General features: G+C 41.5%; 1 protein-coding gene and 1 long non-coding RNA gene across 5 annotated transcripts in view; one reads left to right on the forward strand and one right to left on the reverse strand.

The window, feature by feature from the left end:
- Positions 1–417: 417 nt before the first annotated feature.
- LOC132338324 (uncharacterized) lies at positions 418–13,569 on the reverse strand. 3 transcript variants are annotated; one of them, XR_009489430.1, is made up of 5 exons: positions 13,506–13,569; positions 13,023–13,204; positions 12,550–12,793; positions 1,220–4,770; positions 418–635 (listed from the first exon to the last, which is right to left on the reverse strand). It is a non-coding gene; the product is annotated as an uncharacterized LOC132338324 (long non-coding RNA). The 3 variants fall into 3 exon arrangements; XR_009489429.1 differs by lacking the exon at positions 418–635 and having other exon boundaries at positions 956–4,770; XR_009489431.1 differs by lacking the exons at positions 418–635; positions 13,023–13,204 and having other exon boundaries at positions 956–4,770; positions 13,506–13,555.
- Positions 13,570–13,763: 194 nt separating this feature from the next.
- Positions 13,764–27,660, forward strand: part of DENND3 (DENN domain containing 3) — a 32,124-nt gene continuing 18,227 nt past the window's right edge. Inside the window, exons 1-6 of one of the 2 annotated variants that reach the window (XM_059867741.1) lie at positions 13,798–13,935; positions 18,959–19,042; positions 19,837–20,110; positions 20,654–20,769; positions 21,280–21,419; positions 26,724–26,835. In XM_059867741.1, coding sequence (XP_059723724.1) covers positions 19,930–20,110; positions 20,654–20,769; positions 21,280–21,419; positions 26,724–26,835 — 549 coding nt within the window. In that variant the 5' untranslated portion in view covers positions 13,798–13,935; positions 18,959–19,042; positions 19,837–19,929. Of the gene's footprint in view, positions 13,936–18,958; positions 19,043–19,836; positions 20,111–20,653; positions 20,770–21,279; positions 21,420–26,723; positions 26,836–27,660 lie in introns of both variants that reach the window. The other variant, XM_059867731.1, reaches the window with a different exon arrangement.

Consider the following 27,660-nt stretch of genomic DNA (forward strand, 5'->3'; position numbering starts at 1 on the left):
CAGGATATTTGTACACCCTTACAAAGGCAGGCTCCTTCCAGGAACAGCATGCATGTTTAGAGGGTGCCACAAACAGCTGTCATATCTGTCATAGAAATGCATCAATAGCATACAGCATTTCCTCTTTCTTTCCCAGGAAAATCACTATCACAGAATCACAGAAGAGTTTGGGTTGGAAGGGACTGTAAAAATCATCTTGTTCCAACCCCTGCCATGGACAGGGACACCTTCCACTAGACCAGGGTGCTCAGAGCTCCATCCAACATGGCCTTGAACACTTCCAGGGATGGAGCATCCACAGCTTCCCTGGGCAACCTGTGCTAGTGCCTCACCACCCTCACAGTAAAGAATTTCTTCCCAATATCTAATTGTAAATCCACTATGACATTCTTCACTTGGCATTGCCAATTCCTGAGCTGTCATTGGGCCTGTAACTGTTCTGCAGCTGCTGAGGTTTGGGAACTCTGTTTCTGTTTGATCTGCAAGAATCAAGTTCAAAACATGCAAAGCAGGTTTCATCAAGACATGCAAGATAAACACTGCACAGTACTCACCAGTAAATGTGTGCAGCCTTTTTCCAAGCTTGTACTTTGCTTATTCCTTTCACTGCTACCAGAAGTAATTTTTTTCTGCTTCTGGAAAAAAAAGTGGACACTAGTAAGAGCAGAGGATTAAAACTTAGAAAGAAAATAGCTGCATTGGAGGAAGGTACATAGCAATGACTCCTGCTCACCTTTGGATGTGAAATCCATCAGTACTTCAGTCTGCAGTAACTCTGGTTTGCCAGCCTTTAGTACTGCCTTGTTTCTGTGTTCTTGTTTTTCTTAATTTGTTGAGAAATCATCTGTTTTACATGAATCAAGCTTGTTTTTATTTACCCCCCCTCAAAAAAAAAAAAAAACCCCAAAAAAAACCAGCTATGAAAGTAAAGAACTTAAACTGACAATTGAAAGAATTTAAATTGGGAAAGTTTTATTGTTTCAGTCTCTGCAGTAGTGGATTTGACCTTGGCTGGCTGACAAACACCACCCAGTTGCTCTCCCTCTCCCTCCTCTACAGAATGAGGGCAGGAATGAGATGGAAAAGCTCACAGGTCAAGATAAAGACAGACCTTACCAGTTACCATCACAGGCAAAACAGACTTGGGGAAACTATTTTAATATATTGCCAATTAAAAATAAAGCAGGATAGTGAGAAGAAAAGATAGAGCTGAAAACACCTTGCTCCCACTTTCTCCTATTTCCTAGGCTCAACTTTGCTTCTTTCTTCTGAACTCTTGTACACCCCTGCCTCTCTCTGTTCAATGCAGGGGGATGCAGAATAGGGGTTGTGGTCAGTCCATGGCACTTCCTCTCTGCTGCTCCTTCCTCCTCACACTCTTCCCCTGCTGCAGTGTGGAGTCCCTTTCATGAACTTCTCCAGGGTGGGTCCTTCACATGGGCTGCAGCTCTTCAAGAGTTGCTACAGTGTGTGTCCTTTTCATGGGATACAGACCTTAAGGAACACACTGTTCCAACACAGGTCCCCCACAGGCCACAGGTCCTGCCAGAAAACTGCTCCTGAATGGACTCCTCTCCACAAGCTGCAGAGTTCTCTGGTGTGGATTCTTCACAGGCTGCAGCTTCCTTCAGGGTACATCCACTTGCTCCAGAGAGGTCTTCAATGGGCTCCAGGAAAACAACCTGCAGAGTCTTCTCCATGAGCTACAAGGGAATCTGCCTTGGTGCCTGGAACACCTCCTCCCCTCCTTCTTTGCTGAACTTGCTGTCTACAGTATTGCTTCTGTCATATTTTTCTCACTCCTCTCAGCTGCTGTGCAGTTTTTTTGTCCTTTCTAAACTGTTTTCCCAGCGGTGCCACCAGTGTAGCTGATTGTCCCAGTTGTGTCCTGTGGTGCGTCCATTTTGGAGCTGGCTGGAGCTGGCTCTGACACAGGGGAGTCCTTGGCCTCTTCTCACAGACATCACCCCTGCAGCTCCTCCATTGACAGCACCTGGACATGGTCACTCAATACACCATCTCTTATAAAATGCAGGATCAAAGAAAAACTCAAGTTGGAAGGGAACTCTGGAGGTGTCTAGCTTAAGTCCCCTGCTTGAAGCAAGGCTAACAAGGAAATTAGATAGGGTGCTCAGGAATGGGAATTTCACCTCTCTTTATCAATTAGAAGGAATTAAAACTGGATGGGTAGATGATTTGCAGGAGGGGAGACCAGAGATAAATTTGCAATTCAGACTTAAGCATTACTGAGGGTGGCTGAATGCCATGAAATTGAAAATGTGAAGAGAAATCAGTATTGGCATCCCCACAGTTTGCAGTGAGATGTGTTCACATGACAGCAGGCATGTTACAGCTATCACTAACTGCTTCCGTTCTGCCTTGGGGCAGAATATGCAATGAGGGTGAGGAAAGATGGAGAGAAAATGTTCCCTAGGGGAAAGACTTCATTTTACAAAATCTGGATCCTGATGGCTTTAGGCACCATTGGAGTGCAAGTTCTAATGACTTCTGTAGGAACCGTTGAGAGCTCCATTTGCAAAGGTAAGGGTCAGGCAGTCTGTAAACTCTGTAAAACTCTGTACAGCTGAAATACCTGATGATCTCAGCCTCCATCCTGACCCTTTGCTTTCACAGAAACCTTGCTTGTTTCTCTGTGGCAAATCAGAAAAGGTCTTGTACATGACAAAGGACAAAATTATTCACTGGCCATTTCCATTATGCTTTTCAGTGGTGCTTTAGCTACCAGGTGAAAACAACCTTAACGAATGTTGAGCACTGAAACCAGAGAATACTTTAAAAGCCCCTATTTTTCTAGTGTGCATAGTTTAGGGTTACTGTGATCACAGGCAATCTGACCCATGTCATCCTAGGGAGTGAGAACAGATGCCTGGCTGAGATGCAGCACTCCCTGGCCTGGGAAACAAGATGAATGAGATGTCCTGAGCTAGAAATCTCATGGGAGAGCTGTGAAGAGCTTGATATGCTCTTTCTACCTTGAACAGAATGGGAAAGCAGAATTCAGTATCTGTTGCTTATTCACTGGCAACCTTTGAATCTTCATCTCATTCACCTTCTCTTTTTCCTTGCTGGCAGCTGAAGGGGTAAGCACACCATGTCAGAGCTCTGCTGTTGACTAGAGAGGTAGCCATGGATGTTGTGTTACCATAGAGTGGGAATGTGTTAGAGTTGGCTTTGCTGTCTGAAATGAGACAGGTAGTGAAAGATAATAAGGAGAAAACCTTGCCTGATGATGTAAGTGAGATGCAGTTAAAATTAATATGAAAGCAAGACCACAGACTTTGCATATTTATGCAATCACTTGTCTGGAGGATGTGGCTGTTATATTTAAATTCTGATATTTATTTTAACTAAGCAGAACTGAATGCCATCTGTACTCAGAGAATAAAGACAAAACAAGCCCATGTTGCTTGGCTGTGGGTTCTGTAAGCTCTTCTGTGCCATGGGGCTGCGGGGCACCGAGCATCAGTGGTGTTATAAGCCCCATGGGGTATTTAGGTGCTAGGAAAAATAAATTCAATAGTTGGCTTAGTGCTGAATTACAAATTCCACTCAGTGCCAAAGCTTTAATGCTGTTTATGTTTAAGGCTTGCTTTTTGGCTGTGCTGAAAAACAGAAGGCTTGGCTGTTGTTATTTGACAAGAATTAGAAAGGTCCAGATCACTTGGAAACTCAAAGGTTGCAGTCTCACAAACAAAATTTGCTGCTTTTTAAAGATGTTAATATTGAAATAAATGCAGCCTTTATATCATATTGTAACTCTATACTGCAGCACAGTGCCTTGTAGCACTTTTCTTGGCACTGCTTTAATAATAAAGTCTTTGATTCCTTCCTGGTTAGCTGATTGGTCTTGTTACAGTTACTCTAAAGACTTCCATATTGAGATTCAGGTTTTGCTCCACAAGAGACTGAATGTTTCTGGACAGTGCATAAATAAATTACCTTCTTTCCTTTGAAATCTTTATCATAATTGCATGATTTGCAGGGGTAATCATGCATGTCATTATAAAGAGGTGATTGTATCTTGTTCAAGTCAGTCAGCTCTCTACTGGTGCTGCAATATATTGGCAGCAAATCTCTGTAAGAAAGCTTCCATGAAAAATCTTAAATGTGGGATAAAACCCAGAGAAATATGAATTAAAGAAGAGATTTTGCAGGAAAATCTGTTTGTAGACTCATTTATGAACTCCACTAATGTGCTTTCTCAATTAAACAATGCTGTTATTTTGTAATTAGCCAGGAAAGGAACCAGAAATTTTGTTGAACCAGTTTTTATGAGCAGCATGTACTGTGGTCATCAAAGACACGTAGATTCTATCAGTGTATGATTGGCTTTTTGACCTATGAGCAACTTGCAGTGCCTGAAGAAAGGTTTGAAAGGGAATGCCTCACACGGCTGTGCCAAACTGCACATTCCTAACATGCTCTAAAAATCGCCTCTCCTTTGGTGCAACAGGGACAGTGCAGAATGATGTATTTCACAATTTATATTCATGTCCTTTCCAGCCATGTTCGGTGAAGGGGCCAAACGGGACAATCTGCTGAAAGACGTAAACCAGCTTTCCTTGAAAACAATGGAGAACTTTAACAGAGATACCAGAAGGCAGTTGGTTATTGTTGTGCTGTTTCCGCAGCCTTGGACCGATGCCCTGCTCTGCAGGATGACTGAGCTCCACTCGGAGAAACGCCTCCCGCCCTCAGGCATTTCCAGTCTCAGGTTGCAGTGCGATAATGAGTTGTGTGGGATTGATCCTGAGGAATAAAAATAAAAATAAAAATAAAAATAAAAATAAAAATAAAAATAAAAATAAAAATAAAAATAAAAAAAAAAGAGAGAGAGAGGTGAACGCTTAACTTTAGTAGAGATGCAACAAGTGAACTTGCCAATACAAACACTTAACTTTAGTAGAGATGCAACAAGTGAACTTGCCAATACAAACAATGTAGTTGGGAAACAGAATGAATAGGAAAACGTTGTTGTTTATGTGTTCAGTCGGCACAATGTGAAAACTCTAAACAATCTGGTTTTTTTAGACAGGACATAAAAGTAATTACCATATTCTATAAAAGTACAAATAAATTTATTTCTAACTCTAGCTTGGGCTATACCTGGTTTTAGTTTTTCATACAAACTTAATACAAACTATAATTCTATATGTTTTTATATTACATCACTTTTACTCTCAGTAGATGAAGAACGTTGGTGACAATATTACAGGAGCTATGAGAAGTGTTTTCTGAGTCACTGTTTGTCTTAGGAGGAAGCTTTCCCAAATCATATGACAAACTCCTTTTCCACCCCAGTAACTGTCTTTACCCTCACAAGAGCTCTTAATAAAATAAAAGAACTCTTTTTTTCCACAGTCACCATGAACACTCCTGTAACATATTATAACTTGGCAGGTAAACAAGCTGGGCTCCTGGTGTTGTGTGTGCTCTGCAAACAGAGAAAACTAAGAGCCACCCTTCAGGAGAATCATCCTGCACTAGGAAGGCCAGATGTCATTAATGGTTTGCTCTTTCTGACACTTGAAAATGGGACATAAGGTTAATCTTTGTGGACTATGAACCCACTTTTATAATTTTCAGTCATTTCCATTTATGTCAGTTTATGTTATTTCCTCGTGTAAAATGTTGTATTTTGGTGGATTTCTCTTATAGATTACAGGTGAATTAACTCTGAAAAATTTTCTTACCACCAGAGAACAGTAAATTGAAACAAGGAAAACAACATTAGATTCAACTGTGCCAGAAAAGGAAGCCTAAATTGCTCTGAAAATTATTTAAAATATTTTTGATTAACAATTCACCCTGGTAGGTGAGATATTCTCTCTGTCTTCAACTAACTGGATGCCTCTACAGAAAACTGAAATAGCCACTACGGAGGAATAAACAAGAACCACAGAAAACAAGACAGTGAGGACACACTGTCAGTTAAGGTTTCCAACCCAAATTTTTTTTTTTTTTTTAATTAAACATTAGAAGTGCAACATGGAAAACAAGCACAGACTATTGGGTAGTGTTTGTACAAATGCCCTTTTCTCTATAAAGTCAGTTGTGCAGAATCCTCCTTGTTCTAACTGTAGAAGTTGACACATGATTAACTAGGAGTTAATTATTTATGAGGTTGTGTTCTGCCCAGTTTCAGTCATACATGACACAGCAACGTGTGCCTAATTCCTATATTTGATATGTCAGGCAATATTTAAATACACTCCCTTTATAGTGCTATAACAGTACACCTAAAAGTAGATGATATGTTTAGCTATGCAAATAGTTAAACTTTGTTTTCTGTCTGTTGCACTGTTAAATCTCTAAGGAACCTTGTGTGGAAATAAAGCAATATGGGCTTAATTATAGAATCAAATACAAATGTTGTTTAGACCTTTGGAGGTCTCTAGTCCAACTCTTTGCTCAAAGCAGCAACAACTTCTAAGTTAGATTGGGTTGCTCTGCTTCTCATCCAGCCAAGTTTCAAAAATCTCTAAGGAAGGAGATCACACTGGCTCCTTGGAGAACCTGCTGAAGTGCTTAATCATTCTCATGGTGATAACATTTTTCCTTGTATTCAATCAAAAATCTCTTGCTGCAGCTTTCAGCTGTTGTCTCCTGTGCTCCCACTGTGTGCCTCTGAGTTTGTGTTGCTCTACTTTATGACCTCTCTTCAGGTGAATGGCACTTGGATTCTCCTAAACCTTCTCTTACAGCTGCTCTTCTTTTCAGCCTTCACCCACAGGGGCACCCACAGCTTGCTGAGGGCATCTTCCACCCCACGCTCCACATCCATGGGGAAGATGCCAAGTATTTTTAGCCTGCATCAAACACTGAGGAATGCCATTCACTCAGGTCAGATTTCAAGCTGGTTCACCCCAACCCTTCAAACTGATGGTCCAGCCAGTTTTCAACCACCCTGTGGTCCATCTGTCTGGTCCACATCTTCCTAGCTTCGGATACAACGGTGTGAGATTGTTCTGCCCCTTCTGTGCTTACAAAAGATTTCCGTGAGGCTTTGCTCCATAACGTAGCACTGTCTGCTAGGAATGAGGAGGGGCAGCATGGAATGCTGACAAGTTGGGATGGCCTCACATTACCCACAGCCACACTCCCTAATACCTGTGAATTCTCTGTATTAGGCTGCTCTAAAGGATACTTGGTATGTGCTGCCTTTCTGTGGTTCTTCTTAAAGCATTTTTGATCTGGAGATAAGCAGAGGTCACTTGGAAGCTGGTTATTTTACATGGAAAATAAGATGGCTACTCTGGTTGGATCCAAGCTTGGATTAATCTTCTTCAACAGCCTTGTTATGTGAATATTTAAAAATGAAAAACCTTTACATATATGAAGACTTCACCAGCTTAGAGAAGATTGTTTCTTATATAACAAAGATAATTTTGTTTACATATGCTGTTTTTTCATAACAAGAATGATGTAAGGCTGCTACAAAATATCAAGAGGGAAAGTGTTTGGCTTTTAATATGCACTGAACTAAGCTAAAATTAATTAAGGGTGAAGTTTACTATATGGTGCTTTTGTTCAGCTATGAAACTGCTGAAAGATATTTTCTGAACACAGTGGAGTATGTCAAGAGATTCCTCAGATTCCAGAGAGAAAAAGCAAGCATACTATATTAAATTTAAAAAAGCAAAAAGTAGTTCATAGTTAGGAATGATGATATCTATGCTGATGTATTTTAAGGTTTCTTACAGTGATGCATACAAGAAGCTATTACACAAAACCTGGTCTGTCTGAAATTTTATTTTCTGTACCTGACTGACAATTTTTGTGCACTAATTGACCTCTTGTCTATCTTGTCCCAACACTTCAGGAATTCTGAGTCTGCATTTCTCTTACAGCAATGCTGTAAAAGAACAAATGTTATGAAATCTTAATGCTACTATAAAAAGCAGCTGCAAAATCTCCTTGGCTGCCTGAGATTGTGCCAGATGGTAAAGAACTGGAAGTATAATACATGTCATATTAATCCAGTCAGATTTGAGGGACACATTATGCATCCCACATAAATAAAACACCGCTAAAACTGCCCCTGGAGTGATGAGATTCAGGAATAAGCTCTTCTGTAGCCTCGGGAATATCTCACAGTATCTACAATGCAAAGTGTTTCTAATATTCAGAGCACTCACATTAATCTGGTTCTTTGCCAAGGCCTGACAGCTCTGTGTTGCTACATCTCTCTAGATGCGGGACCTGTGATAAAGCTAATCTCCTATTTTTCCCTCCTAGGACTTTCACCATTTTTTTTTTTCCTTTAAAAAATAAAATTACAGCCAGCTTCCTTATCAGAAATATAGAGGTGATGAGAAATAAGTACTGTATTGACACCCAAAGCTATTTCCTTGGGACTCAGTTATCCCATCACAGAAAAACTGTGTTCATTTGAAAGGTCACTGACTGTACAACTGGCTGAGGATTTTCCCTGTTTTGTTTGCTATAATTCTAACATCTTGTTTCCTTCATACACGAAATTTTAACCCTCCTGCTGTGTTAGTACACAGAGCCCCTGAGAATGGCAGAATCATCCATGTCAGAGAGAACCTCAGGAGATCTGTAGTCCAGCCTCCTGCACGAAGCAGGGTCAGCTGTCAAGTCAGCCCAGTTTGCTCAGAGTTTTCTTCAGTCTCTTTTTGAAAACCTCTGAGGATGGAGACAGCACAGCTCCAGGCCTCTGCTGCCTGATTTTAGTACATGCTCTGTCTTTCTCAGAGGTGACAGAGAAACACAACAAAATCCTTTGGCACGTGCGGATAAATCACAGGGATCTGAGCTTTAAGGGGCATTTTCCTAGAAAAGGTTGAACTGGGGGTACATTTCCATAGGTCTGGAGCTGAGGAAATAGGAGGCAGCAGGTGACTTCTCCAGCACAAGGGCAGGTTCAAGTTGAGATCACATCCAAACTGACACATTGTAAAACCTGCTCCATTGCTGGCATTTTTCTGTAATGCCAGTGAAACACATCCATATATTCTTAAAGAGATGCATGACAAATGACAGGCAATGCTGCAGAAAATTTGTATCCTGTAATACTGTAAATGGTGACAGCACAAGCCAGACAAGCCAAGTAAAATAGAAAGAAGATGCAAATAAAACCATTAATAGGTGCAGAGATCTCTGAACTGTCCTCCTTCCCTTCTGACATGTCTATGCTCAACCTGGTGATCTCTTACAGAATTATTTTGAGGCCAAAGTCATTGCACTCAGCTAGACAACACCTGAAACAATAAAGAATTCTCATAGTAGGTTTTGTAGCATTATTAAGAATGGCAATAAGTCTCTGAGGCACTGAGAGAGAAATTTTAAGTCTGTGCAGAGCCCTAATTTGAAAATCCTGATTTGATTTGCATAGTCAGTAGTTGCTTGGTTGCTAATTTCAGTGTAAATTTAGAAAGTGAACTGTCCTGAATGAAAGAAATGTTAGGTCTGTCAGTAAAGATCTTTCACTGCAGATTCCCAGAAGTCTCCTGCTTCATTATTCTGGAAGAAGGAATATAAAATGAGAAATGCTAACATTAGAGAGAATATGTCAACCTGACTCCCTGAGTTTTGTTCAAAATAAATCCCTCGCCCTATGAATGACCTTGATGATAAGAACATAAGAACTGTATATAGAGATAAGCAGTTTAAAATCCTGAGAGGTGGTGTTTTTAAATGGACTTCCAGACTGCAAAGAGTTGTCTGATATGTAATAGAGCAGCACAGGTCAAGCTGTGTGTCCTGTCTTTTCTTTGGCTAGAACACACAGTTCTTACTGGACAGAATAAAGATTTCTTATTTATGCAGCGGTGCTTAGCATGGACAGAGAAATCAGAATTGTGGAACAGTCTGGGTTGGAAGTGACCTTTAAAGGTCACCAAGTGCAATCCCCTTGCAATGATCTGGGACATCTTCAACCATATCAGGTTGCTCAGAGCGCTGTTCAGCCTGACCTGAATACTTCCAGGGATGGGGCACCCAACACCTCTCAAGACAATGTATCTTCCTGTAAGCCAGGCAGTGGAAGGCAGCAGTGGTCTGAGTTTCAGTTCTCACCTACAGATACTGCTGTGCCACAACATTGATCATAAGCCCAAGAAAAGGATTTAACTATCAATAAACCTGCAGAACATGAGTGATGTCTGTATTCAGTTTCAAAATGAAAATTCCTGCAGACCTTACACCCATCAGGGTGAAACTCTGCAGGATGCACAACCCTCTGTTAGTCACTGTGTAGTTTTCAGCACTGTCTGAAAAGGGACACAAGCATTAGTGAAAATCAGACTTTTCTGTGTTGGTTTTCTGCAGTTGTCCTGTCTTATTTATCTGTGTGTGTCTGGGTGTGTCTGGGTGTGTGTGTGTGTGTGTGTGTGTGTGTGTGTGTGTGTGTGTGTGTGTGTGTGGACTCTTTCTTTAATCTTACATTTTTGGCCAACATACCTATAAAATCCCTTGACAATTCAGCTTCAGTTGTGCCTTTGGCTTTCCTGATCCCATCTCTACACATCTGGGCAGTGTCCCTATATTCTTCCCAGGATACCTCTCTTGTTCTACTGCTTGTGCATTTCCTTCTTACACTTCAGGACCAGGAGGTCCTGACTGACCTACGCCATTCTCCTGCCTTCCTCACTTCATTTCTTACACATGGAAATTAAATGCTCTTGCACTCAAAGAATTTTGTCCTCAGGGAGTGCCAGCTCTTTTCAGCTCCTTGAGAGCAGTTTCCCAGGGGGTGCCATTCACTAATTCTTTACAGGGCTGAAAATTTGCTCTCCTGAAATTCAGAGTCCAGACTCTTAATCTGGCCCACACCCCTAAGGACTGAGGTGCAACTCAATAAGTCACTCAGTTATTTTATAAGCAAGATCACATCAAAGAAACACAACTGGTGAAATTATTTTTTCCCCTTAACAGTCTGGCTAAAACAGAAACACTGTATTTAGAAGGTAAATTAGATTCTATGCCAAGAGAATCTTTAATTATTCAGATATGGCCCTGTAGGTCTGATAGAGTCTTTCCCATGTTGAATACATATCAAGAACCACAGTTTTTTCTGCATTAGGCAGCCAGTGCACCTAGAGAGTCAGCAAAGAAACATTTACTGTATTTGTCATCTTACCAAAACACCCCCACATATTAAAAGCTAGCATTTCTTCCTCAGTTGACAATATTTTTTAGGAAGAAAATTACTCAAGCTACGTGAATCTCTTTTAGCACAGAGGAATTCTTCTCCATGTGAATGATTCTGTCTCTTACCAGTGACCCCATATAGCAGGTCTCCTGCTTCCAGGGTTCTTGAGATTTTACCAGATTCACATTAGTACCTTTCATCTTGGAGCTCTGTTTTGATAATAACCTCAGTGTATCTTTGCTTTGAGTGCTACATGAATTATGAACAAGAATCATCCAGAATTTATCATTGCAGATAGCAGAGAAATCAGAAGATGATCATGATACAGATTAATTAACTAGGGGTGACCTGAATTGCTTAATAGCCTTGGTTCATTTGTAATTTTTTTAATAATATGGTCAAATGCTTGGTCATAGTCATAGGTCAAGCAATGTAAGATGTAGGATTGTCATGTTGGAAGTAATAACCCTAAGAAAACTATATCGTGTTGCAGTGGATAACTAATTAAACACTACACCCTTTCTGAATGATTCATGTATCTGTCTGTCTCTGTTTTAATTAGGTGGGGATATCAGTCAGAAACAGCAATGTGATTTACCACTGAGCATTCAGCAATAATACAGCTTTGTTTTTGGTGTACCCAATTCAAAAATAATACTGGAAAATTTTGAAATTTTTGAGAAAAGATGCACAAAAGTGATCAGGGATGGAGTTTTAAAAATATGAGTTGTATAATCTTTTAGAAATAGAGATTAATAATTTTGAACTCTGCAGAGAGAAATCTTTTAATAGTAAAAAGTCTGTTCAAGCAACAGCCAATGTATGTAACATGATCCAGCTCCAAAGAGCTAAGCTAAAAAGTGAAACTAAAAATGAGATGCCCAACATTTAACAGCGACTGTTAACAATTCCTATGACATTGCCTCAGCCAGAAGTTACTGTATTAATACAGGATTCACTCTGATTCTGTGACCTGGGCTACACAGGCTAAACAAGATTGTTTTAACAATCCCTTATGACCTCAGAGTTCATGAATATAAATCTTTGAAACTTGGATCTCCTTCTACCACTTTGGAGAAGTGATCCCTGAAACTTCCAGGTTTTCAAGAATTTTCTTCTTTAGATCACGGCTGTATGAACAGTTTCCTATATTCTGGGTGTGTGCCTTCCTCAAAATTTGAGACAACCAAATATAATCCTGAGCTTTAACACAAAAATTCAGACAATAAAACCCCCATGAAATAATAAAATCACTTCGTTCTTTCTACTTTTTGAGACCTGATTTGACCCCTGAACTGATAAGTGCATGAAATCCTGGAACCATTTAGACAGGGAATGTTTTTGCATTTAAAATACCGGAACACTAGTCCACAAAAAAATATTTGTGGTTGTGATGAAACTTTATCTCGTACCTCCAGTTTCAGAGAAACCGATCTCTGGTTTCGGGTACTTTATGCTCCGGTCCCGGAGGAATTACATTCTCTCAGTGCAGATCTGCACAGAGCCAATACATACGGAGTGACTCATGGTGTATTTAGATTAAGCAGCTCAAGAAGAAACCTCGGAGTTCCCTGTGCTGTGCCTCTGCTGCTCCAGAGGGGAAACACGGCACAGCCTGTCACCGGCTCTGTGCTTACAGCCCGTGGAAACAGTGACCTGTGGTAAAGAGAAAACTCCCGTGTAGTGGCAGTGATAGTTCTGATGAGGTGACACAGTCCTGCTGAGTCACCTGCAGCAAACAGCAGGGAATGGCTGTGCTCCACAGGGAGCCAGACCATGACATCACCCACATCTGACAGGGTGACAGGCAGCCCTGAGGCACCTCAGGCCCTGCTGGCCAACAGCCCCACGAGGAAAACAACCCGTGGAGAAAAATTAACCCGACCTTGAGTCGCGAAGTGTCTTTCCCAGGGGCTGTCCCGGTGAGACACTGAAACGAGGTAAGGAAAGAATGACGGAATGGTTTGGGTTGGAAGAGAACTTGAAGATCATCCAGTTGCAAGTCCCTGCCATGGGCAGAGAGCAGCTTCCACTAGGCAGGCTGCTCAGAACCCCATCCAGCCTGGTCTGGAACACATTCAAGAGATGGTGCAATTAGGTCCCAACCTTGTTGCTTAAAACTAGCAAATATTATAGCCCTTTGTTATGTCAACATGGAAATCGCGTGATTGTAAATCACAAACCCCATCACTAGTTTTTAACAGGGCCAGAGGTATCTCAGCCGCTCAGCCCCGCACCCTAAGCCCTCAGTCCCTCAGCCCTGAGCTCCTCAGCCCCTCAGCTCTCAGCCCCTCAACTCTGAGCCCCTCAGCCCATCATCCTCCAGCATTTCATCCTCACTCTCAACTCCCAGCCCCTCAGCTACCACCTCTTATCTTCCATCCCTCAATCCTGAGCCCTCAACATCTCAGACCTGAGTACCTCAGCTCTCGGCCCTCCGCCCCCTCAGCGCGTTCACTCCAAAGCCCCGCCCCCGCCCGGCCCACCGCACACCCTATCGTTCTGATTGGACACAGCTCCTTAGAGTGACAGGAGAATAGCCAATCAAAATGCGCAGAGTAGTGACCGGCGGGGAGGTTTCCCGCGTGCGGCGCGGGCGCTCCTCCTCACCCCGCGGGGCGGGACCGGGCGGCGCTGAGGGCGGGAAGGCGCCGCTGTCCCGAGGGAAGGAGCTGCTGCCCGCAGGGAAGGAGCCGCCCTGTCCCGGCTGTGCCATGGAGGACGTGCTGCCCTCGGGCCTGCTGGAGATCTGTCTGCTGGTCGGTGCGCCCACAGAGCGGGTGCGGGCGCTGCTCCAGGTGAGCGGGGTTCGGGCGGGCGGTGCGAGTGCGTGGGGCTGGGTTTGTCAGCGCGTGGAGCTGAAATGTCCCGACAGAAAGTTGTTTTGACAGGTGATCGTCAGCAAAACAGGGAGAATTTGGTAGCGGTGTGAGGTAGCTGCACTTTTCCAAAAGTCTGAGTTTAGATGGAGAACTCACTGTAGATTTATATAAGCAGGGACAGCAAAACGCTTAACGAAGCGGTTTTTACTGGTGTTACTGCACGACCTGTCTCCGCTGGAGAGAAAAGCAAAAGAATAAAGGCTGGTAAGTCTTATCCTCAGGAAAACACGAGGTCTAAATCCCCGTGAGCTCAAGTGCTCTGAGTTTGGCGTAACCTGAACCACTTGGATACGGCAGGAGCTGGTGCGTCGGTTACTGCTTTGAATACGTGGTTTATAATTTATTATTTTCACATGTGGGCTCACAATGACAGCGCTCTCCTCCTGGTTCTGCTCGGTTCGAGTGTGCTGATGGGTTTGTTCCGTCCCTACGAGCTGCACCGCAGTGGGAAGAGCAGTGGTGCCAGCACGTGCAAAAAAAGGCCAGACAGCTCCCAGGGATCTCAGTTGCTCTGCTTGAACTTGTTTGATTGTGCTCTAATAGCATTAGATAAAGAAGTCTTTGTTGGGCTTGCTGCTTGTTCACTGGCTCAGGAGACGGCTTTTGCTGATGTCAGCTTCTTAAGTGATAGCAGCCAAGCAGAGGTTCACATTCCAGGATCTCATTCGTGTGTACCTTCAGAATGGGAAAATACTTCCTAAATGTCAGCACCAGACTTTTGAAATCTGTGTGTATGTGGTGTTTTATCAGAAGAGTTAGAAGTGAACCGAAAGGAAGGGGAAATTCTTATTCATTCCAGTCTGCTTAGTTCTCACTGCTTTCTGAAAAAAAAAAAACCCTGTGGGGCAACAAATAAGAAATTTGCTACAGAAAGCAGAAGCTGTTCTGATATTCTGATCATACTGCAGGTTCTGAATTGATTCTTTGCTCAAGATACAAAAAGGTATCAGAAAACAAAGTAGTCCTTTCTTTTGTCAATATGAACTTCAGTAAAGTCCCTGCAAACTGTTGCATCACCGGGTTTTCAGTCACTGTCTTAGGGAAAGCTTGCAGATTTACTCCACTTCCTTTTCCTTCTGCAGCACTATCTGCATGAGGAGAGTGGAATATGTTTTATGGCTAATTTTAGTGATTGTAGAAAGAAAATACTTTACTGAGTCAGAATGTTATCTGAGAGAAGATAACATTCTAAATGAAAGTAGTGGATCTCTGATGATATTTACAGATTAAATATAAATGTAATTTTTACAGTGGGTAAAAATCCTGATAGTGCTTCAAATTGTGGTCTTCACAGTGTGTTGGTGCATTCTTAACTGTAGTAAACATGGAGTGATAAAGCAAATGAAGTCAGTGGGACAATAATATAACCCACCCCCAAAGTAAGAAAAGTTTTGTATGACTGACCTGTTGTCAGTGGGGACTCCAGGAAAAAAAAAAAAGTAGTTTTCCACTGAAGCTCCTGAAAAAGAAATTTCTGGGCTGTCATCCATTTCTTATCCTTATTGCCAAGAAAATTGTCACTCTAAGATTTCCATTTGAAAAGATCAAAGGCTGCTATTTTCAGCTAGAGATTTCTTTCTTAGCACTGGAAGTGTGTATTTTGTGAGAATGAAATGAACAGAAGTGATGCTTCTTTTCCCTATGTTATCTACAGCTCTAAAGCTGAGTTTTGGTTTGGCAAGCATGTGCAAGCTGTCTGTGACATGTCTCAGATCTTCAACAGGTTCCATCAGTGGGTTCTTTATCTGCCCACCCCACTTAGTGGTACAGAGCTGTCTCGTGCTATCTGGCCCTGCTGATGCAGACAATTTTTCACCAAAACAATTTTTTCTGCTTCTGTAATGCCTCCCTGGCTGTCAAGGTGCCCGAAAGAAATGAGGTGTGATCAGATTGAGCATCAGTCAGCAGAGTGTGCTTGTTGTAGTGAAAAGCACCTGGAAAAGCCCTAGAAGTGAATCCATGGAAATCCTGGGAATCAACAAAGCCAAGTGCAAGGTGCTGCCCCTAAGTCAAGGCAGTCCCTGCTGTTGGTACAGACTGGGTGATGCAGGGAGCCCTGCCAGGGAGGTCTTGGGGGTGCTGGTGGATGAGAAGTTGGACATGCCCTGGCCATGTGCACTTGCTGCCCAGAAAACCAGACATGTCCTGGGCTGCATCCAAAGCAGTGTGGGCAGCAGGTGAGGGAGGAGATTCAACCCCTCTGCACCACCTGGAGTGCTAATCCAGCTCTGGGATCCTAAGCACAGGAAAGACATGGAGCTCTTGGGGTTGGGTCCAGAGGAGGGCCACAAAGATTATTAGAGGAGCGCTTCTCATATGAGGAAAGGCTGAGAGAGTTGAGGCTGTATGGCCTGGAGAAGAAAAGGCTCTGGGGTCACCTTATTGTGGATTTTCAGTACCTGAAGGGTCTCCAAGAGAGCTGGAGAGGGACTTCTGACAAGGGCATGGAGTGATAGAATGGGAGGAACAGCTTCAACTGACAGAGGGCAGGGTTAGGTTAGATATTAGGGAGAATTTTACTGTGAGGGTGGTGGGGGCCCTGGCACAGTTTGCTCAGGGAAGCTGTGGATGCACTATCCCTGGAAGTGCTCAAGGTCAAATTGGGTGGGGCTTTGGGTGGCTCAGTCTAGTGGAAGATGCCCCTGCCCATGGCAGGAGGATTCAAATGAGATAATTGAAGGTCCCTCCCAACCCAAGCTGTTGTGTGATTGTCTTATAAGTAACTGTGCAGTGGCCTGCATCATCAGGACTGTGGCTCACAGGCAAAGGGAAGGGATTATTGCTCTTATTGTTATTACTCAAAACCCTTGGGTTCACAACTGGAATATTGTCTGACATTTGGGTACCTTTATGCTGGAGAGCTGCTGGCAAACAAGAGTGAGACCAGAAGAAGCTGTGCTGAGGGCTGGGGGATAAGGGAGGAAGAATCTCCTTCCCAAGGGACTTCTGAAACTTGACTGGATGAAACCCAATGCAACCAGACCTAATGTCAGCCTTATCATTAGTTTGAGCGAAGTGTTGCACAAGAATCTGCAGAGATCATCCTACAATTGTTTGGGTTGGAAGGGACCTTAAAGATCACCCAGTTCTGATGCCCCTGTTGTGGGGCAGGAACACCTTCCACTGAACCAGCTTGCTCAGAGCTCCATCCAGCATGACTTTGGACACTTGCAGAGATGGAGCATCCACAGCTTCTCTGGGCAACCTGTTCCAGTGCCTCACCACCCTCACAATAAAGAATTTTTTACTAATATCTAATCTAAACATGCCCTCTGTTGGTTTAAAACCATTCACTTTTGTCCTATTTGTCCTGCCCAATCTAATTTTTCTGAGGCTTCATACTTTCCCTGTCTAATTATTTCTTAAAGAAACCTTATTTCTTTCATGACATTCAAAGTGCAATTAACTTCTTCCATGATGGGAAGAGGAGAATGAGGTCAAGGAAACACCAGATAGCTGAAGTCATGCTCTGATTTGTGGTTTCAACACACTACTGTTTATGTCTAAATAGTGCAGTCATTGTAAAAGTCTGTCTTTTATCAGTGCCCTTTACAGGAGGGTGTTACAGGAACACCATCAAGTGGGGATGGAGTGAAATCCCCCGCTGCTTTTGCTAAGAAGCTGTGTATGATGCAAGGAGATTTGGTAGAAAGAAGCTACAAAAGGGAAGTATTTCAAAGTGAAGAAGTAACACTAGCAGCAGAAAAGTTGTTCAAATGTTCAAAGAATAGCAGAAACAAGTGAATATTGTTCTGTTGCTGCCTATTCACTATCCCTGAACTCATGGAGTAAGAAAATGTGACTTTGGTCAAGACATTAATATGGGCTGACTCAAATGCTGGAGACTGAGTCAGTGGGTCAGTGACAGTGCTGACAGAGCTGTTCTGTAGGGACAAGTGGTGTTTGATGTCTCTGTAGTAGTTCAAGACATCAAGGATCTGCCATTTCAGGAGCTGTTAGGCTGTGAGGCCATTAAACTGCTGGCTGCCATCCAGCACTTCGGAGCACAGAGATGCCTCAGTGTAAGTCAGGGATTGCCCTGTCAAAGCAGCTCTGTGTGAAAACCTCAGCAGGGCGAATCTGCCAAGTTGAAAATGCTGCTGCTGGGGTACTGTCTGTGTTTTTCTTGCATAACAGCCTCAGAGCTGAGCCTTAATTCTTAATTTCCTCCTGAAATGTTTAGCTGCATGTTAGTTAGTTTGAGGGTGATCATAGTTAATTTATCTGTGTTTCCAGTTTCTTCACTGCCTTTGTCAGGCGCCAACTAAGGAAATTACACTTGAAGTTGTTAGCTTGTGAGGATGTGGCACTCAGTACCCCAAATCATGACATGCTTTTTAAAGTCACTGCTATCTTTTGACTATCCCACTGGATACTTACCTGAACTTTTCCACTCCAATTTACTTCTAGTTCAGGCTCTTTGTTCATTAAAAAGTGTGTTTTTTCACTTCTTATTTTTAGTGAAGTACTTTCTTCACCATATTCTATTATAAATAGAGTTTAGTTTATGGAATTTAAGAGACCATAACTAACATGTCATGAAGCATTCCTTCACATTTTTCCTATGATGCTCAAATGTGGAAAAGAAAACTATTAGTGGACATATCTGCTGGGATGTAAGAGCTGAGACTACTTCTGTCTCAAAACCTGGACAGTGGAAGATTGGCAACAGAGCTTTTTTTTTTTTTTTTTTTTTTTTTTTTTTTTTTTTTTTTTTTAAATAGGGTAATGATGGGTGAGGCCAGCACTGGTTCTCAAGGAGCATCTTGCATCATATCTGGTGATAAAAGCAGCATGTATGCTTCACCTCCTCTGACTTTGAAGATATTTGCAAAAAGTTAAAAACAAAACAACTTTTTACCACAGTGGGGCTCGCCTTTCCTGTTTCCAAATATCCGTTGGTTAAACAAAGCTTTTGTTTGTTTTTTTAACCTTGCAGGAAGAATTGAAATTGCAGTGAAGTAATTGGAAATGCAGCTACTTGGCTCGACTGTATGGTCAAGAATACAAAAAGTGCTCCCCAGTATGAGGAAATCTCTCTGATCACTTCCTGCACAGCTTGTCATTGCAGGGCAGTGAGGGCTTTCAGGCCAGTCATACTTTGCAAAGCTGCCTACAAAAATGTTGTAATTTCATACATGCTCTTGGGTTGCCTGTTACACAGAGTGATCAGTGTATGGAGGGATTCTCATGGCTTCAGTGTCTTAAAGTTGTATTTATTGTATCAATGATTGTAGTTTTTAATTGTGCTTTGTTAATTGCCTTATAAAATTAAGTGTTGTCTTGTGAAAGTCTGTGTTTGTGTTGTTTAGGGTTTGGTTTTGGTTTTTTTAAGGTGCGTGTTATTTGTTCTGAGTTGAAAGGAAGCTTTTCCTGAAGTCAAACAAAGACTTATCTAAGAGGCTCAGCTGTTTCTGTTTCTTTTCATTTATTTACTGCCCATTTTTTTTGTTGCTGTTGCCAGTGTTTATTTTAAATATAGTTTAAGTATATCTTAACACTGAAAAGGAGGAAATATGGTATTTGATATCTGTTTAGTTTCTTTTGCCAAAGACATAATACTGATATGGGACCTTTTGAATGATGAAGGATTCCTTGCCTGCTAAAAATGACCATTTTCCTTGCATTAACATGCATAAAACAAAAACTTAAAAGGACAAATCAATTATTTAGGAAGCAGAAAAATATATTTGGCACGTACAATTTAGGGGTAAAAGAAAACCAGGGTTAAAAATTATGAAAAATCCCCACATATCAGGATGCATGTCATCTTAGAGTTTGGGGTTTTTTTTTTTTTTTTTTTTTTTTTTTCTATAGGGCACTCAAAGAAAACTCAGAAATCTTCCTCCCCTTGATCCAGAAGTTCTTTCAGTATTTGTGCCTCCGTTTATCAGCAGAGATGATGTTCAGATGATTCATGCTGGTAATAACTTGACCAAAAGCAAACGCCGCTCCTTCCGAAAGAAAAAAGAGAGACCCAAGGTTGAAAATGTCAAGAGCCTCAACGGGGAGCAGAAAGCACCTGACACAGAAGATGTGACAGTTCCAAAGGACATTGATCTTATTGCTTTGCCACAGCTCTGCTTCCCAGGTACATCAGGGTTCACACTTCTTGTTGAGAACTGTAAATATTAATGTAAATATTTCTTGACCCATAGTTCAGCCCTTATTTTTTAGCCCTTTTTGGTAAATCTTGGTTTGAGTGAAGTGCAAATGTGCACACACTTGAAAAATTATTTTTCACCCCAAAATGGTTGAGTACTCTCTCACTTTATATTTTGATATGCCTGAAGTAGTGAATATTTCCTCCAGGTTTAATTGGAGAAATTTTAATATGTGTGTCATTATTGCAGACCTTTTTAATATCTTGGGGAAAAAAGTTATTTAAACCTATTTCTTGTATTTTGCCTCTGAAAATGCAGAATAATTTCATTTTTGCTTCTTCAGTAATGGGCAGCTTACAACCTCTGTAACAACCCTTACTTCAAATGGACTGTATATTACATTTTAATCCCTTAAAATGAAACATTTCTCTTGACATGAAGTCGCAATGTGCAGTATTTGTCATGAATTATCTTTCACACAACTGTAGTTCAATATATAATTAAAAATATGCTTGCTGCCTTTGTTTCAGGAGGACTTTATGTAACTTCTGAATTCAAAGAGGACCACATCCATTTCCTGGTCTTCACTGACGTCTGTGGTAACAGAACATACGGAGTTGTTGCACAGTACTACCAATCTATGCAAGTATGTTATTTAACTCATTCTTCTATTAAAACTTAATAAAATATATAAAAGCAAAACACTTTAAAAATAATGTGAGATTTAATTTATCAAATTCATTAACAGGTGTGTTTCTATGTTAGGATGAGTACAGGACAAATCATACTTTTATGTTGCCATTTTAAATGAAGTACTTTGGAGCACACTGCATTGGGAAGAACTGTTACGGACTTCATTTAGGAGATTTGGATATTGAGAAGCAGACTTTATCCCCTGGATGTTTTTTTGGTATAGATTGTTCTTTCCAAACAATGAAAGATGTTCCTTCTAAATACATTTTGTGCTGAAATTCTTTTGAATACATGTTGTTTGTCTCGTAGGCTGACATTTTTCTGAAGACCTAAAGGGAGTTAGACATCAAAATCTCTTTGAAATATAGAGGGAATTGGATATCACATCTCTAAAGTTCTCAAGAAAATTTCAGCCATAAATTCATGATTAACATAAAGTCATTAATGTGCAGTTTTCTTGCAGGATGGCTCCACCTCCTCAAATGGGCAGGGCCCTTGGGAATCCGTGCAAACTGGGAAGGTGCCTGCCTGCTTTGTACCCTGTGCTGTTTGTGTTATATCCAGATACCCATATTTTAGTGCCCTCAAGGATTGTCTCTCTTGGTAAGATTTGCTCCCCTGTGTGTTTCTGCTGGAAATGACTGCAGGTTTTTAATACCTGAATTTGCTTGATGTGATCAGGAGAGCTGTGTGATGCTAAAGCAGTGGTTAGTTTTACGTTAAGGTTGTGTGTGAGGGGAAAAGAAGAAATGCTATGTCAATGTTGCCCAGACAGTAAGTGGAAATTCTGAATACCAAGGGTATTAGTTATGATGTTGTCTTCATTTTCTTTGGGGGTTTTTGCTAATGTGTAGGGAATGGATATTTTACAGTTATTATTGGCTTTTTGGAGTGGTTTTTTCCACTCTTACGAAAATCGCTTTCAAAGCACAAAAGGCTTTTTATAAAGCACCAAATAAATGCCATAAGAACGTGAATATATGTATTAATAAGCAGTTAATGACACATTAGGGAAATAATCCAAGTCACTTGAGGAAGTAGAGTGGTTACTTGGATGTTGTAGAACTAGAAGAGAAATTCTTATGATACACTGGAGTGTACTCTGCAGTGTAGATGATGTAAAAGCTAAGTGAACATGGATCTATTTTGTTATTAAGTAATTTCTCTTATTTTGAGGTTACTTTACTGTTAAATTGTTAAGATCTCTTTGCATCTATTTTGAATTAAAACCTTCTCACATCAGGGAACCTGCCTGGGTACATTGGCCATTACTGTGTGTCTTCACTTGCAGACCTGTTGTCCAAAGGCAGAAGAGGTTTTACTCCCTAAATTTCAGTCAAGTTTTCTAGAGTCAAATCTGAGCTCAGTTGCAGATGTTTGCTTCTTGTACATAGGTTGAAAGATGTTGGGGTTTTAGGCTGGAGCTTGAGTCTTCCCCTTTGTTCTGCTGGTGCTCATATCCCGAGCAGATGAGCAAGGGAGCGCTCCCTGGGTGCCAGCTGAGGTGCATCCCCAGCCCCTCTCCTGGCTCCAGCCCAAATGAGACCTGAGCACTCATTTCCCCAGCCCATGCACCTCTTCTTCCCTGTGCTGTGGGTTTTGGTATTCTTGGAGCACTGACTGGCTTTCCCTAGGCTGCATGAAGAGAGCCCTGGAGGAGCAAAGCAGTGCCTTCCTCCTGGGCACTTTAGACATTGACTCCAAAAGGCTGTGAGATCAGAAATTAGTCACTGTGGCAGCCCTTTTAAGGGCATGTACCTCTGCTCTGTCATTTTTAAAGCATTAGTGAAGGGGTTTAATGTGGACAAGGCACTTCAACATAATGGAAACAGGGTGTGCACAGGTCAGTGTGAAATCAAAATAAATGTTCAGTGAAATAAAAAGGAAATGTTTGTTTTCCTTTCTCCTTTCCTGCCCAGATCACTCCCACCCCCCTTTATATTTAAGTGAATTACATCAGCCCTTGGTATTGCAGGAGCTGATTCACTGCTGCCTTTTATAAGTCTCAAATCTCAAGTTGCTGCTAATCTGCATATGGAACCCTTCCAGCTGTGACTACACCTGTGGCTACTGTTTCCATCCAGCTTTTTTAGTGGGGTTCCTGCTGCTTTTCTACTGTGAGCCCAGCCTGTGAGAGGCCTCACCTCACCCCAGCTTTCCACTGGGTGGGAAATGGATTCAGTTTGACAGTTACAGTACTCATCAGTGGTTTATGTAAAGTATTCATAAATGAGTAATTTCTGCTCTGAAGTGAGGCATCTCTGAGCTGGGAGAAGCAGTCAATTAGCAAATGGATTTTAAAAGAGCCCACTGAGGGAGAAGTGGGAAAATCTTCAGGACAGCCATGGAAAATTCCAGATGTTGTAAAAGTCTTTCTAGTTCTTGTATCTGTTTAGAGGAGACAGTAAACAGATAGAACTACCCTTCTAGATCTGCTTCTGCCTCTGGCTGGGTGTTTTAAACATAATAACTATTTAAACATTATAATTAAACACCTCTGCCTTGATCTCATAGTGTAGGGTTTGGCACCTATTTAAAGCATTAATGTCTACAGATGGCTTTTCTCTTTTGAGTCTGTTTTGGTTTCTGAGAGGAGTTCAGTTGATCAGTACTGTGCAATCTGAGCTTCAAGTGATTTGTAAATATGTGAATAATTATAGGGAAGTTCAACAGGACAATAACCTTCCACGTTAGTCTTGTGTGTTGTCTTGGTCTTTTAACTGGGGAATTTTTCACACAGCTGCACAGCTCTTCCCCTTTTTGCTGTTGCATCTGTGAGATGGGAGTGTGTGTAACTGGAGGGGGGTGAATGCCAGTAACAGAGCTGAATTTGGTGCTGGCATTTCCCACGGTGCTGGAAACTCAACTGTTTAGGTTTCCATTAAATTTTATTCTGTTTTTTTTTTTTTTAATTTCCTTTTTCTTGATAGCATTTAATGGCTCATTTCAGAATGTCTGCCCTTCTGGTTTTGGTGCTTGGGGTTTTTTTTTTTTTAGAAAAAGTGTTTCACTGTGCTAGAGTACACTAGGGTGGAGGGGAGGAAAGGGGTGGAGAGGTACAGGTTTTCCTTATTTTGGTTGTACTACTGAAATGTTTCCATGTGGCATGAAACAGCTGCTGGGGTGTGTGGCTGTTCTGAATGCACCATAAGCAATTGCAGCCAAGACCTCTATGAGATATTTTGAGTGTAGTGCCCTGTACAGCTGCAGATGTTCTGACTTTTTGGGACATTACAAAGCACTGACATTATGTTTCTGTAAACCAGAAAGGGACTTACTGTGTGTCATCAGGTGACCAATGGGTTAATCATCTAATTAAGTGTTTTCGTTGCTTTAATGTACTCAGGTAGCAGTGCCTGTAATACTTAACAAATAATAACACCTTCAACAGCACACTTGTATCCTTGGTATGCTGCAGAGCTGTTTTGCAGGATGCTTCAACTGATTAATCATTCTCCAGGCAGGAGTTCTGAAAGCATTTGCTGGTGGACCTCAAGCCACCTATTTCTAGTGTGTAGCCCTTTCATTGTGATACCTACTGCAAGAATGCTGTTGCTCCTGAAGATCTGATGTTGAAGTGGCATTTAAAGGGGTTCTGCTTCCATCCAGTATGATTTTTTGCAGCAAAAGGTTACTTTTTCCTCTAGAATTCTGTGCATGGATTATTTTCTTCGGTACCTAAGTGCACAGAATTGCATATAGGTGAGGTGGTACTTGTTTTCAGTCAGAACAATCATCAAAAGTATTTTTTAATGTAAGTGTTCCTAGATAAAATCCAGGTTCCTAAACTTTTTCAAGTGGCAGAGTAGAAATGACAGCTGAAAACTGAACCAAGCTGAGATGCACAGGCAATATCAAGCTATAAATCCAGGTAGGTGCTTTGAACTGCAAGGGAGTCTGCAAGCTGTCATAATCATAATGAAGGTCTTTGTATTCTGTGCCATTAATTTTATAACTAATTTCCATATTGCTAGCACTCAGTGCTTCCAAATCCAGAACATTTTGTGTGGGGTGTGTCTGCCTTTCTCCAGAGCAAGCAGATGTGCACCTAAACGGTTTCACAGCACGGTGGCATTTGGATTATTCTACATTTTTTGAAAAGGTTCAGTTTAACTTGAGAGGTTTTGGCACTTTGCACATGTAGTATTACCTCAATCTGTTATACTGCATGAAAAGTGAAATATTCCTGGCAGTAATCTCCTGGATGAGCTCCTGTTTTGGATGGATGAATAGGCTCCATTCAAACAGTAAATCTTCCAGCCTGTGTGTTCGTCCTTTCAGCTGCCTTGACAAAAGGTGGGAGTGTGCAAATAGCTCCCTGCACTGAGGCAGTACAAAGGGCCTATTCTGAGCTGCTCTTGCTTTCTGAAACACCTGTCTGTGGACAGTTAATAGCAGTAATGAAAGGTTCATAAACTCCTTAGCTCTGCACTTGAGTGTTTCAGAGATTACTTCATTTATTTCTGCAGACGTTTGCAGTGCAGAGCTGTCAGCTGCTGTTAAGCTGCATTAATGGGGCACCATGTCCTGAACAGGGAGCTCTGACTGTCCTCTCTGTACATCTGCTGCTTTCTCTGTCATGTTGTGTCTGTTGTGACATTTACTGTCTTGGTAAGAGCTTTTTGTCTCAAAGGAAAGAAAAAAAAAAAAAAGGTAGGTCTGCTTACTCTGTTTGGCCAAATCTGAGGCATCACTAATTGTGACAGAGTATTTGTTTAAATGATTGGTCCAACTGTCTGGTTTTCTTTGATAATTCTTAAGTTCCCCTTTCTCTGCACCCCTGAAGAGGTGATGGACTTTTTAGGAATATTTATGTAACAGCCCAGGGTTTTCTTCAAATAGGAAAATAATGAATTTAAATATTTCATTTGAAAGGCCAGTAATATATAACAGACTATGTTTGGTTTTTTTTCTTGAATCTAAATGCTGTACACAAATGTGGTGTCCTGGATCCTTATATATCTCTTAACTTATTCACTTGCTTCCTTCCTGAAGAGCAAGTGTTCTTCTGTAGGAAACCAGTAAAGCTGCAAACTGAAGTAAAACCCCCAGGGAGAAGAAAACCATATTCAGTTCCTAGTTTCTCTATATATAGGTTTGCAGGCCTAGATTTCTGATTTTGTAAATATTTGGGGTTTTTGCTATAAATGTGCAAGTGAATCTTCTACTGAACAAAACACCCTTTGTGACCACAAATACCTAACCTGGTAATTGATACATTTCAGAAATGCTGTGGGAGTTAGTAGTTTGTGTGTACATTTAAATGTAACAGAATTTATTTGGTGTACAATATAAAGCATGTGACCTTTGCTAGGGTAGTACAGTTTAAAACCAGAAATATTTAGCAGGTTTGCACAGAGGTTCTGATTCTTTGTGTTGGCAGGAGTGGCAGCAAAGAGCAGTGTCCATACAGGCCTAAGCCTTATGCTAAATATGGCTCTTGCTCCACACTCCTCTGCAGTCAAACTCAGGTCTACAACCTCTCTTTTCCTCTGGTGCTGTTTTCCATCTCTGAGCTGGTGTCTGATGCTTGGGATGGAGGAGCACAAAGTGTTGATGCTGTGGGTGTTGGTTCCTCAAGCAGTCTTTTGAAGACACTTGCTGTAGCTACACCTCACCAGCTCACCCCACACATGGTTTCCTTTGGCCATCAAGCCACTGTGCTGTGTCCCTGATGGATATAATGCAGCAGTATTTTATGCATGGGAGTACAAAAAAACTCTGCTTCTGACACAGAAGCATCATTAAAATTTAATGAAGTGCTCAAGTATCTAATAAATTAGAAATTAATTAGCTGAAATAATAGCTTCATTAGTCCTAATAATTTTTTTCTAGATTATCAGCAGAAAGAGTTTTTTGTGTTTGCATGTTACTATTGATAAGTAATTTCCTATCATTTAATTACAGCTTACTAGTGCAGCTACGACCTTTGAGGGATTTAGATGCCGAGGAGCACATAAAAGAATTTGCAGCAAAGCTGTTTTTAATCCCCAGCCCCCCACCAGGATCACTCCACTTGGTAATTATTCCTCTGAATTTCATCATGATTTTAACATTATGTCTTCTAAGGTACTAAGGTGCTGTTTTCAATAAACTGGGTGACATTCATGAGTGTCAGGTCAGAGATTACTTGGTGATGTGAAACTGATGTCAATACCTGTGCTTTAAAAATCAGGCTATGCATTATTAGTAGAGAAGAGAACAGTGTGACCAGGATTCAGGCTGGAGTGCTGGCATACCAGTCATATTCTTTAGTTTTCATTACTCCTCTGGGAAGGCTTTGGCTCATGCCAACTATTTGTGGTGTGAGATGGTTCCTGGGCAGGTTAGGGAACAGCAGAACAGTGTGCAGTGGATGAAATGTTGAGTTGGCTGCTGCCTGGATAAGACCAAGCTGAGAGGGGAAACTCACATCAACATTTGTATTCAGTGTTGTGTATTTGTTCCTTTCTTAACCTTCCCAAGTTTCAGCCAGATGTCAGCTGGGTCAGTGATTTCAGCACACTCTGTTAGCTACTGCAGTGGCTTCTAGGGAAGCAGAACTTCAGCCAAGGGCTCTTCCTTAGCTGCTTGCCTTGACCCTGGGATGAGGGGTTAGGAGGGGAGGAAAAATAGCATAGCTGGAAAATATCTGGGTGTTTGGCTAAACCAGCTGTGAGTGCTGAAATGTGCAGTACATGCAGGACCTGACCCCCAGAGATTTGAGCTGAAGTATCTGAAACACAGAGAGACCTCATTCCTTTTGGCTTGTTTTATTTTCTTAGCGTGACAACGTATGCTTATTTATTTTGTTCATATTTTTTGCTGTTTCCTGTATGAATTTTATCAATAGTTTTGGTTTCCC

The sequence above is a fragment of the Haemorhous mexicanus genome, chromosome 1 (genome assembly GCF_027477595.1).
Source record: "Haemorhous mexicanus isolate bHaeMex1 chromosome 1, bHaeMex1.pri, whole genome shotgun sequence".
Taxonomy (NCBI): domain Eukaryota; kingdom Metazoa; phylum Chordata; class Aves; order Passeriformes; family Fringillidae; genus Haemorhous; species Haemorhous mexicanus.